General features: G+C 32.9%; 1 protein-coding gene and 1 pseudogene across 1 annotated transcript; both read right to left on the bottom strand.

Annotated features, from left to right (window-relative positions):
* Positions 1–4,233: 4,233 nt before the first annotated feature.
* On the bottom strand, positions 4,234–7,766 carry LOC120123757 (rust resistance kinase Lr10-like). The gene is made up of 4 exons (XM_039142582.1): positions 6,992–7,766; positions 5,813–5,892; positions 5,686–5,718; positions 4,234–5,460 (listed from the first exon to the last, which is right to left on the bottom strand). The coding sequence occupies exons 1-4, from the start codon at positions 7,696–7,698 to the stop codon at positions 4,319–4,321; spliced, it is 1,962 nt and encodes a 653-aa protein (XP_038998513.1). The 5' UTR covers positions 7,699–7,766; the 3' UTR covers positions 4,234–4,318.
* Positions 7,767–12,522: 4,756 nt separating this feature from the next.
* On the bottom strand, positions 12,523–16,638 carry LOC120123752 (annotated as a pseudogene).
* Between the last annotated feature and the right edge of the window lie 38 nt (positions 16,639–16,676).

The raw sequence follows: 16,676 nt of genomic DNA, 5'->3' as shown, positions 1-16,676 counted from the left end.
ATTTTAGGCTTAAATTATATGATTGAAACGACGTCGCATAGGGAGGCCGAGCGCTTGGGATTTTTGGGGTTAATATCCCATTTAGTCCTCGCTCCTTTATAAACTCTTACCCGTGTCCTGGACTTTAGGGGTTAATGTTATATTTGGTCCTTGTAGTTTGTAAACCTTCGATTTTCTTTCATGAATGGAAGTTTAATGGCCTTTCACTTTGAGCTCCTATCTTGTTTAACTTTGCAATTTAGTCCTTGTCTGTTTTAATTTTTTTATGGTATTATTTCAATTTGGTCATGCTATTTTAGTATATTTTTATTTAAGTAATGTATATTTCATGTATTTCATTCCAGTCCTTATTTATTATTATTATGGTGTTTTTGTTTAAATTATAATGGTGGCCTGATATTTTATATCTTTTCATTTTGATCCCTATTTGTTCATTATTGTATTTTGGGTAAATACTTTGTTTTGAGCTCATATTTGTAATTATTTCATTTTAGTCACTGTTTTAGTTCATTGTGTATTTTTCTGTGGTATTCGAATCTGGCCACCACATTTATAAATCTTTTATTTTAGTCCTTGTTTTACTTTTTGGTTTAATTATTATTCAGCCTTCATGTTTCTGTTTTAATTTCAATCTAGTTCTAAGTAGTATTTATGGCTTATTCACATTTCTGATGTTTGTATTAGTTGTTGTTTATGATTTAGGCCCTGTTTATTTTGTAATTACTTTTTAGCCCTGTTAATTTATGCTTTTACTAATTTAGTCCATTATGTTTATGTATTTCTATTTTAGTCATATTAATGTATGTAATGTCATTTTTGTGGATACTTGACTTTGGTCCCAATGTTTGTAATAGTTTCATTTTAGTCCTTGATTTTATATGTTAGGTATTTTTGTTAATGTTCGAATTTATCCCTGACATTTGTGAATATTTTATTTTATTCATTTATGTATGATTTTATTGTATTTGTTATTCGGTTATTTGTATTATGTAAATATTTTATTTTATATTTCCAATTACATTTATTTTCATTTTATTTTTATCTATGTAAGAAATATTCGATTATATTTTCAAGAACACGTATGCGTAGAATGGGCGTGGAAAGTACCACTTGGTCGAAGTGGTACGATCCGATACGGCATTTTAACGACATAGGAACTTGCAACAAGTCGAGTATATTTTACTAATTAATTTATTAAAATGATGTAATGTGTGGTACCTTAAGTGACGCTCACTTTATTTTATGTGAATGTAAATTTTAAATTTTCATTTTATATTCGATACACGTTTTTTAAATAAATGATGAGAGAATATTCTTTAAAAGATAAGAAATAGACGAGTTAACTTTCCCGACGGAGGATTGTTAATCTCGAGATTTCTTTTCAAATTAAAGAATTTTCTCTGATAAAATAATTCGAAGTAAATTAATTAAATCTCAATAAACGAATCATATTTTAGTTTTATATTCAATTTGTAATTTCCACCATTTACGACGATATATAAGTGACTAAGTACCGATTTTGGGCGTTGTGAGGGGGTGTTTACCCTTCCCTATACGTAACCGACTCCCGAATCCGTTTAAATGAATCTTTGGTAACACAGACCGAATCTTGTCTTTAAAAAAAATGATTTTTCTTAAAATTGTTTTAAAAGACGTTTTTAGGTATTCGACCTACCTAACCCAAAGGTCGATGGCGGCTCTTTTCAATTTTATTCAAATCAATCCAAATTTTCCAATTTTTCCAAATTAAAGTCATAATTATTTTTAAAAATAATATTTTAATTGTTTTAAAAAAAAATGGTTATAACAGTCACCATATCGGCTAGGTTGAGTTTTTAATCTTAATGGATAACTGATATTCAAGCTTCCACAGAAAACAGACCCACAATCATGATTTCTATGCCTAGCGAGACAAGCACCAGGAAATACACATAATACAAAGACTAATAATAAATTTTAATTTAACCCTTATGATTAGCGAAAATATAATTTTTTTTACCCACAACATAATTTTCATATAATTTATTTGTTTATGACATGCATATTGATCTCCAACGATATGCTTATCTTTCGAAACAAAGTATATTAGGCATGTGCTTGATCTTGACTTAATTTCTAAAGTAAAATACGTTTTTTTATAAATGGGAGTAAATAATAAATATTATTTATTTAAAGACTCTTAGTGGCGTTTGGTTCGTTGGAATGTTTATGAGAGAATTTGAATCTGTGAAGGAATTGGAATCTGTCAGGAATTGGAATCTGAATCTGAAACCTGTTTGGTTGGCAGAAAATTGAATTGGAATTCAATTCCATATTATGTTTGGTTCGCAGACATATTAAATGAATTTGATTTCAGTAATGTAAAATGACAGAATTACCCTTCTTTTTTTGCTTTATTTTAATTTGTTTTATAACTTACATGTAGTAATTTATTATAAAAAATTAAAAAATATTAAATTTTTATTTTATTGATTGATTATTCATTTCAATAAATTATAAAAATCATGATAATAAACATCATAAGTTAAAATCATCGCAATTAGGGATGGTCATTGGTCGGGTTGGGTCGGGTTTTTGGTCCACCAGACCCGACCCGATAACAAGGGAACCTTCACCCGAGACCCGATCCAACTCGACCAAAATAAAATTTCACCTGACTCGACCCGAATATATGAATTAGAAACCCAACCCGACACGAAATAATAAAAAAAATATTTTTATTCAATAAAAATAGTGACTTAAAAAAACTTTAAAACCGACTCGAACCCTAAACCTGACCCAAACCCTAAACCCGACCCGAATATCACACTTAAAAAACCGACTCGACATGACCCGAACCGGATTTTTTAAAAAAAAAATCCGACCCGATCCCAAAATTTTTTAAAAAGATCCCGACCCGAATATCACACTTAAAAAAACCAGACCCAAACCCGCATTTAAAAAAAAATCTGACTCGATCCTGAATTTTTTTTAAAAAAAATCCGACCCGAATGCCAAAATATTGATGAGAGTAGTATGGTCAAATTTCACATTCTCTCCTCCAAATGATTTCAATTCCATCATGTTATGGATGAAATTTACTTTCCCTCATTTGATGGAATTTGATTTCAATTCTCCCTTTAAAAACTTGAACCAAACATGAGAAAGTGGTGTAATTGTGTGCTCAAACTCAGGATCTCAAAACATAAAAATAATTCCCTTAACCACCGAAATCATTTAATTCGTATCTAAAATAAAATGCGTAAATGGTACTTTCAAGGCTCATTTTATGGAGTCTTCAATTATAAAAACAATTATGGACAATCATTTAGTTTAAGAAATATTAATAAATTTGATAAATCATTTAAAATTAATGGCATATGACATGATAATTAATAAAATTAGTATCAAATTTTATATTTAATTTTAATTTGGTCCTAGTTCTCTTTCAACGTTCAATTTTCATTGTCCAAAGGTTTCCAGTATTTCTCTTTGTTCTAATTTAAGAATAATTTAAACTTTTAGTTTTATTTTCTCTTTAAAATTGACGTAAACGTTAGGTATGATTTTGAAAAAAAATAAAAGTTTATCTATTAAAATAGACCAAAACTAATAGTTTAAGTATTATATGTATAATTTACCCAAAATTTTGTTATGAACTTGCTGGAATTTGCAGGAAATATAAGAAGACTTGTTGGACTAGGAAATTCCCTCAGTTTCAAGGCAGGGTGAAGTCAGAAGAAGTGAGGAGGACCAAAGGGACAGTACTTTTCCCAATTTAATACCTCTAATTTTATTTATCTTCATTTAACGTCACTATTATCATTCAATAGCTTAACATATATGACACAAGCTACATTTAGCTTAACATACATATCACTTTAGAGGTACAATTATTTTAAAATAACTTAAAAGGCTTTGATTTAATAGTAAAATTCGAAGTTTTTAAAAACTAAAAAAATCTCAGTATAGATCTCGTCCTATATATATAAAATCATATTATAATGATAATATTATCGTAACAAAATACTATTACGTATAAAAGGTGACATAATATAAAGCTACAAAGGAATGGAATGTCCCTAACCTCAAACTACATTTGAACTGGTTATAGTAACAGAATCCATTTATTTTGGTTCACACTTACCTTAAATACCATTTTATATAGGGATTATGTTGAGATTTATCCCTTTTATTCATCTACGATTCATCTTATAACATTAAAATAAAGTAAAATAAAGTATATATCCGTGTAGATATGCTCCACATATAACATTATACAAGTACATATAAAATGCAAAATAATATAGAGCTGCAAAGAAATAAAATGCTTCCGATCTCAAACCACATTTGATCTGCTGCTTACGGTAATAGAATCCATTGACGTAGTTGACTCATCAATATTAGGGCTCTCACCACAGTGAAACTTCGATGATGTGTCAACAGGAGGTCGATGAAATGGTTTTGGAGGCATTTCAAGTAACTCATCCTCATTTTCAAGCATCCTCAAGACTTTACTCATCGATGGACGATCAGCGGGATGTAATTGTATGCACCAAAAGGCTGTTATTAGCATCTTCCTAACCATTACTTTTTCATCATCAGAAGCATCTCCAAGCTCCATGTCCTCTCCTTGATCCAATCGGTCATAAATCCAAGACGGAAAATAGATTTGACTGGTGTGATCGGCAAATGCATTCACATTCTTTCTCTTTCCCACCATCTCCATTAGTAACATCCCGAAACTATAAACATCGGCTTTGTATGAAATGCCTCCTAGGTTTTTGTATACCAATTCGGGAGCAATGTATCCTATTGTTCCCCGTGCTGCAGTGAGAGACACGATGCTCTCATCGACTGAATACAATTTAGCAAGACCAAAATCCGAAACTTTTGGATTAAAATTGTGGTCTAGAAGAATATTGTGTGGTTTGATATCAAAATGCAAAATTTGCATGTCACACCCTTGATGCAAGTAGTCGATTCCTCGAGCCACCCCAAGCACAATCTCAAGCATCTTTTTCCAGCCCAGAGCGTTCTTATTTTCTTCCGTAAATATGATTTTATCCAAAGATCCATTTGACATGAAGTCGTATACAAGAGCTTGCTTTGATCCCTCCACACAAAATCCAACGAGTTTTGCCACATTAGCATGATGGATTCTCCCCATAGAGGCAACTTCATTTATGAAATCTTGGCCATTACCCTTTGATTTGCCAAGCAATTTCACTGCCACATGATGTCCACTACGAAGTTTTCCTTTAAACACGGAGCCGTAGCCCCCTTCACCTAATTTTTCTTTGAAACCTCTAGTCATTTTTCTGATTTGTTTAAAAGAGTATCTAATTGGTGAAAGATTGTAGTTTTCAAGGAACTCTTCAATCTTATCATCAGCTGATAAATGCCTTCTTCTCCATTTGTAGATCACAAGCACGACCAAACAAAGTATTCCAGACGAAGTCCTCAGTATGATAGCTCCAGCTTTATATATATATATACACACACAAATTGGACAACATTAGTACTTTGTGTCTTGTGAGATCAACAAAACAACGTAAAAGAAATAGTTCATGCAATTAGCTTTGAAACAGTGTGTTTTTCCTATGCAGACCAGATAAAATTAAGAAAGATTTTTTTAACTTTAAAATCAAAATAAATACATATAAAGCATTTTTAACTTTTCTAAAATTGAGACCATAAGTATACCTGGTACTCCAATACATAAGCTGCAAGCCTTATCTGTAAAAATACAAAAAACAAAAGATATATCAATATTACTTAGGATTAAAAGGGCAAAATATCAGTTAAAACAAATAAAACCTGCAAATCATACAGTAATCAATTTCGCCTTCAACATAGTAGTAGTAAATGTAGCGGAAATACACTTGGAGGCCATATCGTACATGGTACAATCTGCAGTATATTAGGACCAATGAGTCAAACAAAAGACCATATTCAAAACAACAGAGCAATGATTCTTATTGTTTTATTTTTGATGAGGATATATGAGTTTTTGTAGGTAGTCGACGCTTTGGTTATTTTGATTTGGAAAAAAATTTATAGTTGGTGCACAGGTGAGGTTGACATGTCCAAAAATATTTTCTAACGTGGGCATATATGTATTAATAACTGAAAATTTTCATATAAGATGGACATAAATAAAATTTCAAGAGAGATACCGTCGATAAAATGAAGAATTAACCTAAAGAAATTTGAATTTCACGTGCCCACTCTGACGAACGTATACATCTGTCACTGAGAGATGTCAGTTGACCGATATTTTTTTTGTGGAGACATGAAGACATAAGAAAAATATAGGAGTGACAGAGGAGAGAAAGTAATAAGGATTTCTTTTTTCAATAGTGGTTGAGAAATATTTACAATAATTTTAATTGATAATATTATACATAAGATAATTACGACAATATATGTCAATAAGTTAAATAGATATAGTTTTTAGATCTTAAATTTCACTTATGTACCTATCAAAAGTTTTATGTATAAATTATAGCTGGTTCAAAATTCAAAAACTACGGTAATCATGTATCTAGAGCAGGAGACAGATTTGTTGGAGGCTTGGTAAGCAAAGAAATCTATCTGAAATTTTCTTGGGGGAGTGATCTCCGAAATTGAAGTTACAAATTTTATTAGGGTAAATTAAATTAGATATCATCAAATTTTAGGTGTTATATCGTTCATATCACTAAATTTTTAATTTTTTCAATTATGATATTAGATTTTGATTTTCCTTTTAACTAATACTATTGGACAGTTAAATCGTTAACAGCTAGATCAAAACAACACCGTTTTGGTGTTTTTATGCGCCGGCAGTCGTTAGCCACGTCGACAACCGTTAGTCACGTCATCATACTGTTAATAATTTAATGATTCAGTAGTATAATAGAAACGAAAATCAAAGTTCAGTGCTACACTTGACAAAATTAAAAATTTAATGATATGAATGATACAACCAGGTGTATAAACGATTCAGTGTATACTTGAAGAAACTTACACGTCTTGAAATGAAAGTCCACCGCTGCTGCTGAAATTGCACCATGAAAGCACAAAACCCTTGGATATATCCCTGTAGATACCCCGCGTTGTGACGGGCCGTTCCATAGGATCAGACACAAACGGAACGATAGCTTCCACAGTGCAAGATTGACTGAGATCTGATGCAGCCGTAGGATCAAGGAAGAAATAGTAATAGGAAGTAGCAAGTTCGGTGGCACAACGAGAGGCTTCAATATACCAAGATGATTTTATAGGTTCCGTGCAGTTTAAAACATATGCAAAGTAAAGCCCGTCTTGATTCCCATAATAACTATGATCTTCACAGGAGGGGTTGAAAAACCCAGAAAAATATAGGTACTGGGGATGCATTGAACTGAGAGGAAGGGAGTTACAATCATCCATGTTGAGGTTTGCATCAACCACTCTCATTGAACCATTTTCGTAAAAGATTTCCAGTACAGAGAATTCCCCTTCTTCCAAAACAACAGTGGCGCGGTTGTTTTTATCACACTCAAGTTCATACCTATGGTCACCACATCGGCGAGGTTGATCTTTTAATCGGAATGGATGACTGATATTCAAGCTTCCACAGAAAACGGACTCACATTCCTGATTTCGATGCCTAGCGAGGCAAGCACCGGGAAATACAAGTAGAAATAAAGCATAAGCGGCCACCAGGTGACCCAACAATGGCAGCTTTGACATGCTACAATAATGTTCTGTAGGGAAGAAGAACAACAATGGGGGATTAACGATGAAGTTTGTAACGAAATTCAGCCTTATTGGGAACAGAGAAGACTTTGACAAGTGCTTAGACCGGCCGGAAATAAGCGGGTCCAACAAGGCAGCATTTTTCCAAAATTTTTATCTTCCGATGGCCAAATTACACGTTTAATACATCAACTATCCTTTTTTGTTTTGTTTTAGTCATCCAACTATTTTTTTTCAAAATCATACTTGACGTTTTAGTTTTGATTTCATTTTGATCAACTGCCGTTATAAAATTAACGTTGATGTTGACATGTCATCACATAACAGTGTCATATCATCTTTGAAAAAAATAAAAAATGTAACATCAACAATTATGTTGATTTCTTTAACAGTGGAAACCAAAATAAAACCAAAACATAACGTAAGGTATAATTTAATAAAAATAGTCAGGTGACTAAAATAGAATGAAAGTGATAGTTAGAGTACTAAAAGTGTAGTTTAGCCTAAAATTTATGGCTCCACTTGATATCATTATCATTCGATTGCCTGACATATACCTTGTAAACTACGTTCGTTGGAAGTCAATAGAAGCCAATTCTTTAAAAAAAAAAATATTAAGTGGTCGAGAGGAGAGGAAACCTCTTCAATTTCAACCTTCTTTTCCATGGTTTGACTCCTTCAATAGCCCAACTAGGGATAGCAACGGCTCATGCTCCAACCTAAACAATATATATATCATCGACTCAAATTTGATTTGATCTGAAAAATATATATCTTTCATTTAACCCGGCTAAAAAATATGTATCCTATATCCGAATCCAATCTGAGTTTTTAGAATATAAATTCCATTCGATCCGACCTAATATAAAATAAGAGTTTAATTAAAAAACAATAGATATAGAGTATTATAACAATTATCTATAAATTTATTTGAAGAAATTATACTATTATACCATGTTGGATTGGAGCTTTTTCACCCTCCGTCCGAACTTGATTCGGCCTCACTTTCTAAAATATCCGACATAACCTGAACCTTAATTTTTTTAAAAAATCCAATCCCATCATATCAAGTAAAAATCCATCATTTCGAATTAAATTACTATCCCTAAGCTCAAATGCATACGTCCTAAGCTGCATCTCAGTCTAACATTTAAGATTTTTTTTGGATAATTTGATTTTATTACCCAAAGAACAGTAAACTGCTACCAAATACAATCAATGTTTAGATTTACAAAGATCATCATAAAAGGAAAATGGCAAAAGAAGATAGAATACTATGATTAGCGTATCTGATTAGTTTAGCAGCAAAAATGCATTAAAAAATGTTGATATAATTTTGAAGAACCTGCTTTAAAAACTCCAAGATGTTGATATAATTGTAAGAATACCATGTTTTTTTCATCATCAAAAACATCTCCAAGCTCCATGTCGTCACCTTGATCCAATCGGTCATAAATCCAAGATGGAAAATAGATTTTACTGGTGCAGTCAGCAAATGCATTCACATTCTTTCTCCTTCTCACCATTTCCATTAGTAACATCCCGCTATAAACATCGTCTTTGTATGAGATACCTCCCACCTTTTTGTTTACAAATTCAGGAGCAATATATCCTCTTGTTCCCCATGCTAACGTAGCCGGGAATCCCGGGATGGTGCAGTCCCAATTTTCCTGGCCGGCCGATGTGCCGTTTGACCGTTTGGCCCCCTGTGCGGCGCTGTTGATATGTTAGGGTTCCCAAACCCTAAACTCCCTTGGCTGATTCAGGCCCATATCTCTCAACCGAGACCCATTGGATTATTTGGACCTAACAAAAAACGAGTAAATAATAAATAAATAATAAAATGAAATACATATATATATATATATATATATATACTATATAATATATATATTTTAAAAAAAATTGTTTTAAATTTATATAACATATATTTCAAAAATATTTTTTAACTATATAATATATTTTAAAAAAGTTTTCAAAACTATATATTATATAATTTTTCAAAAATGTTTTTTAAAAACTATATATTATATAATTTTTTTAAAAATGTTTTTTAAAAGTATATATTATATAAGTTTTCAAAAATGTTTTTAAAAACTATATATTATATATATTTTCAAAATATTTTCAAAAACTATACAATATATAAATTTTCGAAAATCGTTTTGTGAAAATTATATATTATATTTTGTCAAAAACATTTTCACAAGCTATATTACTATATACATATATATATATATACATACATATAATAAAACAAAAATATATAATAAAAAATAACTCCGGGCGAAAATGAGTGTCTACATATACCTTTATAATTGAGCTCTTAATTTTTTCAATCTCACTTTCTACCTTTATAATTGAGCCCCTAATTTTTTAATCTCATTTTTTACCTTTATAATTGAGACCTCAATTTTTTCATTCCTATCTTTTACTTATATAATTTAGTTCCCTAATTTTTTCAGTCTCACTTTTTACTTTTAAAATTGAGGCCCCTAATATTTTAATCTCACTTTTTACCTTTAAAATTGAGGAACATAATTTTTTTAATCTCACTTTTTACTAATCCCTAATATTTTTAATCACACTTTTTACCTTAATAGTTTAAACCCCTATTTTAATCATTTTTCTATGATTTATTAATATAATATTAAATTATTTGTTCAAAATAATATACTTTCATTTTATAAAAGTCTATATTTTAATTTCGCTCAGGGGGCGAAAATGTCCGAGACGACTCTGTGAACATATATGTATTAATAATAAAAAAATCATACAAGACGAACACAAATAAAATTTTAGGGTGAATGTCATCAATAAAATGAACAATTAATCTAAAAAAATTAGATTTAAGGGTGGGTATGGAGAGGATATACATTTTTTACTAATGTTTCTTTGTAGAAGAGACGAAGACATAAAAAAAATATAAGTTTATGATAATTTTCTTTATTTTAGTCGTGGTTAAGTGGTATTTATAGTGATATTTTCTTATGGTGTTAAACATAGAATAATTACAGTCACTCTAGATCATTAGAGTAAATAGATTTGATTATCATATCTTAAATTTCTTTAAATAGATCAGGTGTACCTATCAAAATTCTTGTATATAAACTATAGCCGCTTCAAAAATCAATCTATTTGAATCTTCGGGAAGTTACATCCAGAATTAAAGTCGGGGTAACTTACATGTTTAGTAACTAAATTATCAACTTTAATCCGTTTTAGTATTTAAACTTTTATTTTTTTAAAAGCATATATAAACTTACGTGTTTAGTATCTAAACTATCAGTTTTGATCACTTTAAAATTTAAAATAAAAACAGAAGGTGGTTGGACGCCACCATCGACCGTTGTAGATGGTGACTTTTTGGTCCCAAATTTCAGGGATCGTTTCGCTTCGACATCCTGAGTTCGAATCCGACCTCCATTATGTCGGAACTTGCTTCGAAGTCCACGAATTAGAGATCAAAAGTGAGGAAGCCGAAATATTTCACTCGAGATTCATGGGTTTTGAGACATTTTTCGGTGAAAACAACCACTAGATTCGAACTTAAGAGGTCAAGACGAACCGACCCGTGAAATTTGAGACTAAAAAGGTCACTGTCTATGACGCCCGATGATAACCGACGGTGACATCCGACTATCTTCTGCTTTTATTTTATATTTAAAATCATTTTTATATAAAATAATAATAAAAACACATCATACGAAAATAATAATAAACAATTTAAAGTGATAAAAACATGAGTAAACGATGAAGTTTCTAACGAAATTCAGCCATATTGCGGACAGAGAAGACCTTGACGAGTGATGTGGCCTGTCGGAAGTAAGCGGGTCCAACGGGGCAGCAGTTTTCCAAAATTTATTATCTTCCACTAAAAATGGAAAAATTGCACGTTTAGTACCTTAATTATCATCTTTTATTTTGTTTTAGTCATTCAACTATTTTTTCAAAATCATACTTAACATTTAGTTTTGGTTTCATTTTGGCCATCGTTAAAAATTAACCTTGATATTGACATGTCACCATAAGATAATGTCATATCATCTTTGAAAAAAAGTGTCACATCAATAATTATGTTAATTTTTTTAACAACAAGAATCAAAATAAAATCATTAATTTTTTTAACAACAAGAATCAAAATAAAATCGAAACATAACATAAGGTATAATTCATTAAAAATAGTTAAATGACTAAAACAGAACAAAAGTGATATTTGGAGTACTAAAAGTGTAGTTTAGCCTAAAAAATATTATGGTCGATTCGATTGCCTAACATATGGTTTGTAAACTACGTTCGATGGAAGCCAATTCTTCTTTAAAAGACAAAAATATTTAAGTGGTTGAGATGAGAGAAGGAGACCTCTTCAATTCGATCCTTCTTTTCCATGGTTTGACTCATTCAATATCCCAATTAGAGATGATCAAGTTAGAAACTATAACACTCCTGTTGAGGCCTGCATCAACCACTTTCATTGAACCATTTTCATAAAAGAATTCCAGTACAGAGAATTTGCCTTCTTCCAAAACAACAGTGGTGCGGTTGTTTTGTCATACACCCAAGTTCATACCTATGGTCACCACATCGGCGAGGTTGATCTTTTAATCTTAATGGATAACTGAAATTCAAGCTTCCACAGAAAACAGACCCACAATCATGATTTCTATGCCTAGCGAGACAAGCACCAGGAAATACAAGTAGAAATAAAGCATAAACAATTGTAAAAATCCTATGATTAGCATATCTGATTGTTTAGCAGCAAAAATGCATGAAAAATGTTGATATAATTTTGAAGAACCTGCTTCAATGTTTATCCATCATCGAATCTCCTATAGAAAAAAAAATGTGTTTACTCTTTTTAGGGACTCTACAGAACACTATCAGTGAACCACACCGTATATATAATCCAGGTTTCATCCGGTTTCCTCAAGAACTTCACCGTCCAAAACCATCGTGTTCGAAGAAACATAACCATCATCCTTCATCAGTTCGGTCAGTCCACCCAGCGTTTGATAAATCTCAGGTGCGTATGGATTCAACGTGTCCCCCACAACGAACGGGGTAAATACTGACCCGACGTCCACCCAAGTACAACCGGGAGACTTCGTTACGCCCGAATTCCTCATCAGAGTCCTGACTTTCGCTAGTTCGTTCCAACAACCGGCAGCGGCATGCATGTTGGCGATCAACACAGTACCCTGAATTCTCGGGTCTAAGCTCCAAGAGTTTCTCGGCCGCCCATTCCCCTATATCTGTGTTTCCATGGATCCTACAGGCTCCCAAGAGAGTCGCCCACATGGCGGTGGTTGGCTTATATGGCATCCGTGTGATGGTTTCCTTTGCTTTATTCAACAATCCGGCTCTCCCGTAGAGGTCGACCATGCAAGAAAAGTGCTCCAAACGAGGAACTATACCGTACAAACTTTGCATCTTCTTAAACCAAAGTTGGCCTTCGAGTACCAGACCACAATGGCTGCAAGCCGATAGGACAGCCACCATCGTTACATGATCCGGTTTGATCTGGAGGTTAACCATCTCTTCAAATAGTTTCATAGCAGTGTGTCCCTCGTCCTGCATCCCGTATCCGGCAATCAAAGAAGTATAGGTAACTTCATCCCTCTTCTGAATCAAATCGAATACATGCTTAGCTGCAAGGAGTTTTCCCGACCTTGCATACATTGCGACAAGAGCATTCCACAACAACAAATAATCGTCGAAAACTTTGCGTCGGATAATGTAGCAGTGGAATTCTTTGCCATGTTGCAGATTTGCCACTCTAGCACAAAGAGGCAGAATGCTTGCAATCGTTACATAATTGGGTTCAACCCCAGAGAGCAACATCTCCTGGAACAGTAAAGATTCTTATTCGGACATATCCAATTGAGTGTAACCGGAAAGCATTGCGTTCCAAGTAATTGTACTCCGTTCTTCCTTTGACCAAAACAAAAGATCAGCATGCCTTAGGCCGTTGCACCTAGAATACATCGTAATCAATGCGTTTCTAACATTCTCAAACCTATCACAACTCCGAATCGCAGAACCATGAATCTTTTTCCCCAATTTCAAGGCTCCAATATGTGAACATGCCCCTAACCCGATGATCATTGCCACTGGATCCAAATGAAACCCATTACTTCTCATCTGAGAAAGCAACTTGTCGCGGCCGTCTTTCGGTTGGGCCCTGGAATTTGGCTTCGACTTGAATAATTGGGTTAGAGTCGCCACCGATCACTTTAAAACGATATTTAGGTAGATCATACACCATCTTACCTGATATGTGTTTTACCATAAACGTATCGGTTCGGGAGTCGGTTACGGTCAAGGAAGGATTAACACCATTGAACCATCCTTTCGGTACCAATTAATTTGTTGATTGTCTTTAATTGCAAAAATAAAAAAAAATTAAATAAAATTTAAATTACCCGATTCGAATTGCTTACATTTGATCGATTGTGATTACTACTGAAAAAGGTTCGAAAATGTTAATCAAGAAATAATAAATAAATGTTAAATAAATCAAAGAAAAACATAAAAATAAAATCAAAAGAAAAAGAAAAAAATCAAAAACCAAAAAAAACAAATCAAAAAAGAAAAAATGAGATAAAACAAAATATAAAATAAAATAACAAAATAATAATAAAAAAAATATTGAATGGATCAAAGGTTAGGAAAAAAAGTTAAAATAAAAACAATATGAAATAAAACAAATAATAATAATTTTAAAAACTAAAAAAATAAAAAAAAATTAAGGTATTGAAATATAAAAAACAAATATTTAAGGGACTAAAATAATAAAACCATAAATTTAAAGGTCTAAACAGATATTGACATTTTTTTTGAAATTGAAACTGAATTGAATTAAATGAAAATTAGGAAACCTCTAACTTATGATTATACGGTGACCAAATTGAAATAAATAAAATCATAAGTCCATATATACAAAGGAGGAACTCTTTAATGACCAGCATTTTATTTAATCCACAAATTCTATAAAACTAAAAAAAAACCCTTATTTCACGCGTGAATTCATTTGGATTTCAGCTGTTCTCTCCTCCTTCCCCTTTCTCTCATCTCCCATTTCATTCAAAAAACCCAAAATAAAAACCTTACAGAAACGTTACACTTGATGGCTTTTGTGATTCCTTCCACTGCGATGAAGCGCAGACGACCAGGACCAAGAGGTAAACTCCTCCCTCTCTCTTCGAAACCCCCTTTCGAAACTTCTCTTGTTTTTTTTCTTTTGGTTAGTACGTGTTGTTTTCCAAAGAACTCACCTCCTCTATTCTTCATTTTTGCAGGTATTTATAAGCTTAGCCGGAGGGGTTTGTTTCCACTAAATCCCGAGATCATCGGGATTTAGTTGTTGACGAGGGTTTGTTGGTTGTTGGCGAGGATTCCGGTGATGTGGAGGGAGGCGTGAGGCGAGAAGATTCTTCGGGTTGACCGTGAAACTCGGCTGGCGGTTGCTGGGCGAAAAGTAGTGTCTACACAACTCCAGTGAACGCTTAAAATTCCCGGTTCGCAAGCATCCTCCAGCTATAGTGTTCCAAGTTATAAAATTCATCTCGACACCTTCAGTGTGCATGCGATCAAAGAGCATAAATGCTTCTCCCCAGATGCCCCTGGAGGCATAGCAACTGATCATCGTGTTCCAAGAGACATCATCCCTCTCCACCATTTTGTCAAATAAATTACGAGCAACATCCAGTTGTCCAAATTTTCCATACATGGAAATCAAAGCATTATGCACATACAGGTTCCACTCATGACAACTAGCACTAATTGATCTATGAACCATCCTTCCAAAATCGACATCCAATTCTTCACCACAAGCCTTCAAAACGGACGGGTAGGTGAAACTATCGGGTATAATCCCCTTATTCACCATTACTTTATAGGCAGAAAGTGCCTCCTTATAAAGCTCGTTCTTGACAAAGGAAGATATAAGCAAATTCCAGGGTAATGGGTGCAAAAATTTACAATTCTCTGCAACAACCCGAGCATCATCCAAAAGATTAAATTTAGAGTAAAAGCTGGCAAGCTTGGGAACCAGAAGAGGGCGTTGTTCCAAACCCAGCGAGATGATTTGGGCATGAAGCTGTTTTCCTGGAGGAAGCAATTTAAGGTTGGTGCACGATAAAAGAAGAAAAGAGACGGGGCGTAAGATAACATCACAAGAAGCAGTAGAAGAGACGTGGAGCCGAATATGAGAATATGATTTAAATGCCTTCAGTATATGTCCTTGGGTTAAAAGTTCCTTGAAAGATGCAACAAGGTTCTCTATCATAGATGAAAAGTCAGGTGTGGAAGTATTCAACTCATTCTTTTCACAATCAGACGATTCAAACGGTTTGTCGGATTGAAACTCTATAGGCTTGACACTTTGTTTCCACTTTTTAGGAATGAACTTCTGGATTCGGGATAAAGACAGGCCTTGTAACACTAAACGAGACGATGAAGATGGCATACACTACATTCTAACAAAGATGCTTCATTTCACCTGAAAATGAGAAAATCAATGTAGCTGAACAGAGGCCTTAAATTTAAGCAAACTCATGTTCCATGATCGTATTTGACTAAATCAAACTGGTTTAGAATGACGACGATAACAACAGGTAAATGGTAAAACAAGTTCAACTTCCAAAATCTAATACTCATAATATCTATAATTATACTACTCTACTACGACCAAAAGCTTTTATCAAAAAGAAAAAAACTACGACCAAAAGCAATGTACCGTATAAGTTCCCAAACAAGTATAATTCGAACCAAAGAACCATCAAAAGAAGAAAAAAAAAACTGTACAGGCCACATATGCGTACCACCGCAGTATCAAACATCAAAAGAACCACTCAAACAACAATGAAAAACAACTAGAAATCAACTAACTAACAATGTTCAAAATTTTGTGCAGCTAAAAAGGAGATTAACTGAAGGATTAAGCTAACCTATCCTACTAAAGTTCAATTTTT

The sequence above is a fragment of the Hibiscus syriacus genome, unplaced genomic scaffold (genome assembly GCF_006381635.1).
Source record: "Hibiscus syriacus cultivar Baekdansim isolate YM2019G1 unplaced genomic scaffold, ASM638163v2 tig00110403_pilon, whole genome shotgun sequence".
Classification (NCBI taxonomy): domain Eukaryota; kingdom Viridiplantae; phylum Streptophyta; class Magnoliopsida; order Malvales; family Malvaceae; genus Hibiscus; species Hibiscus syriacus.
This window is presented reverse-complemented; position numbering and strand designations above follow the sequence as displayed.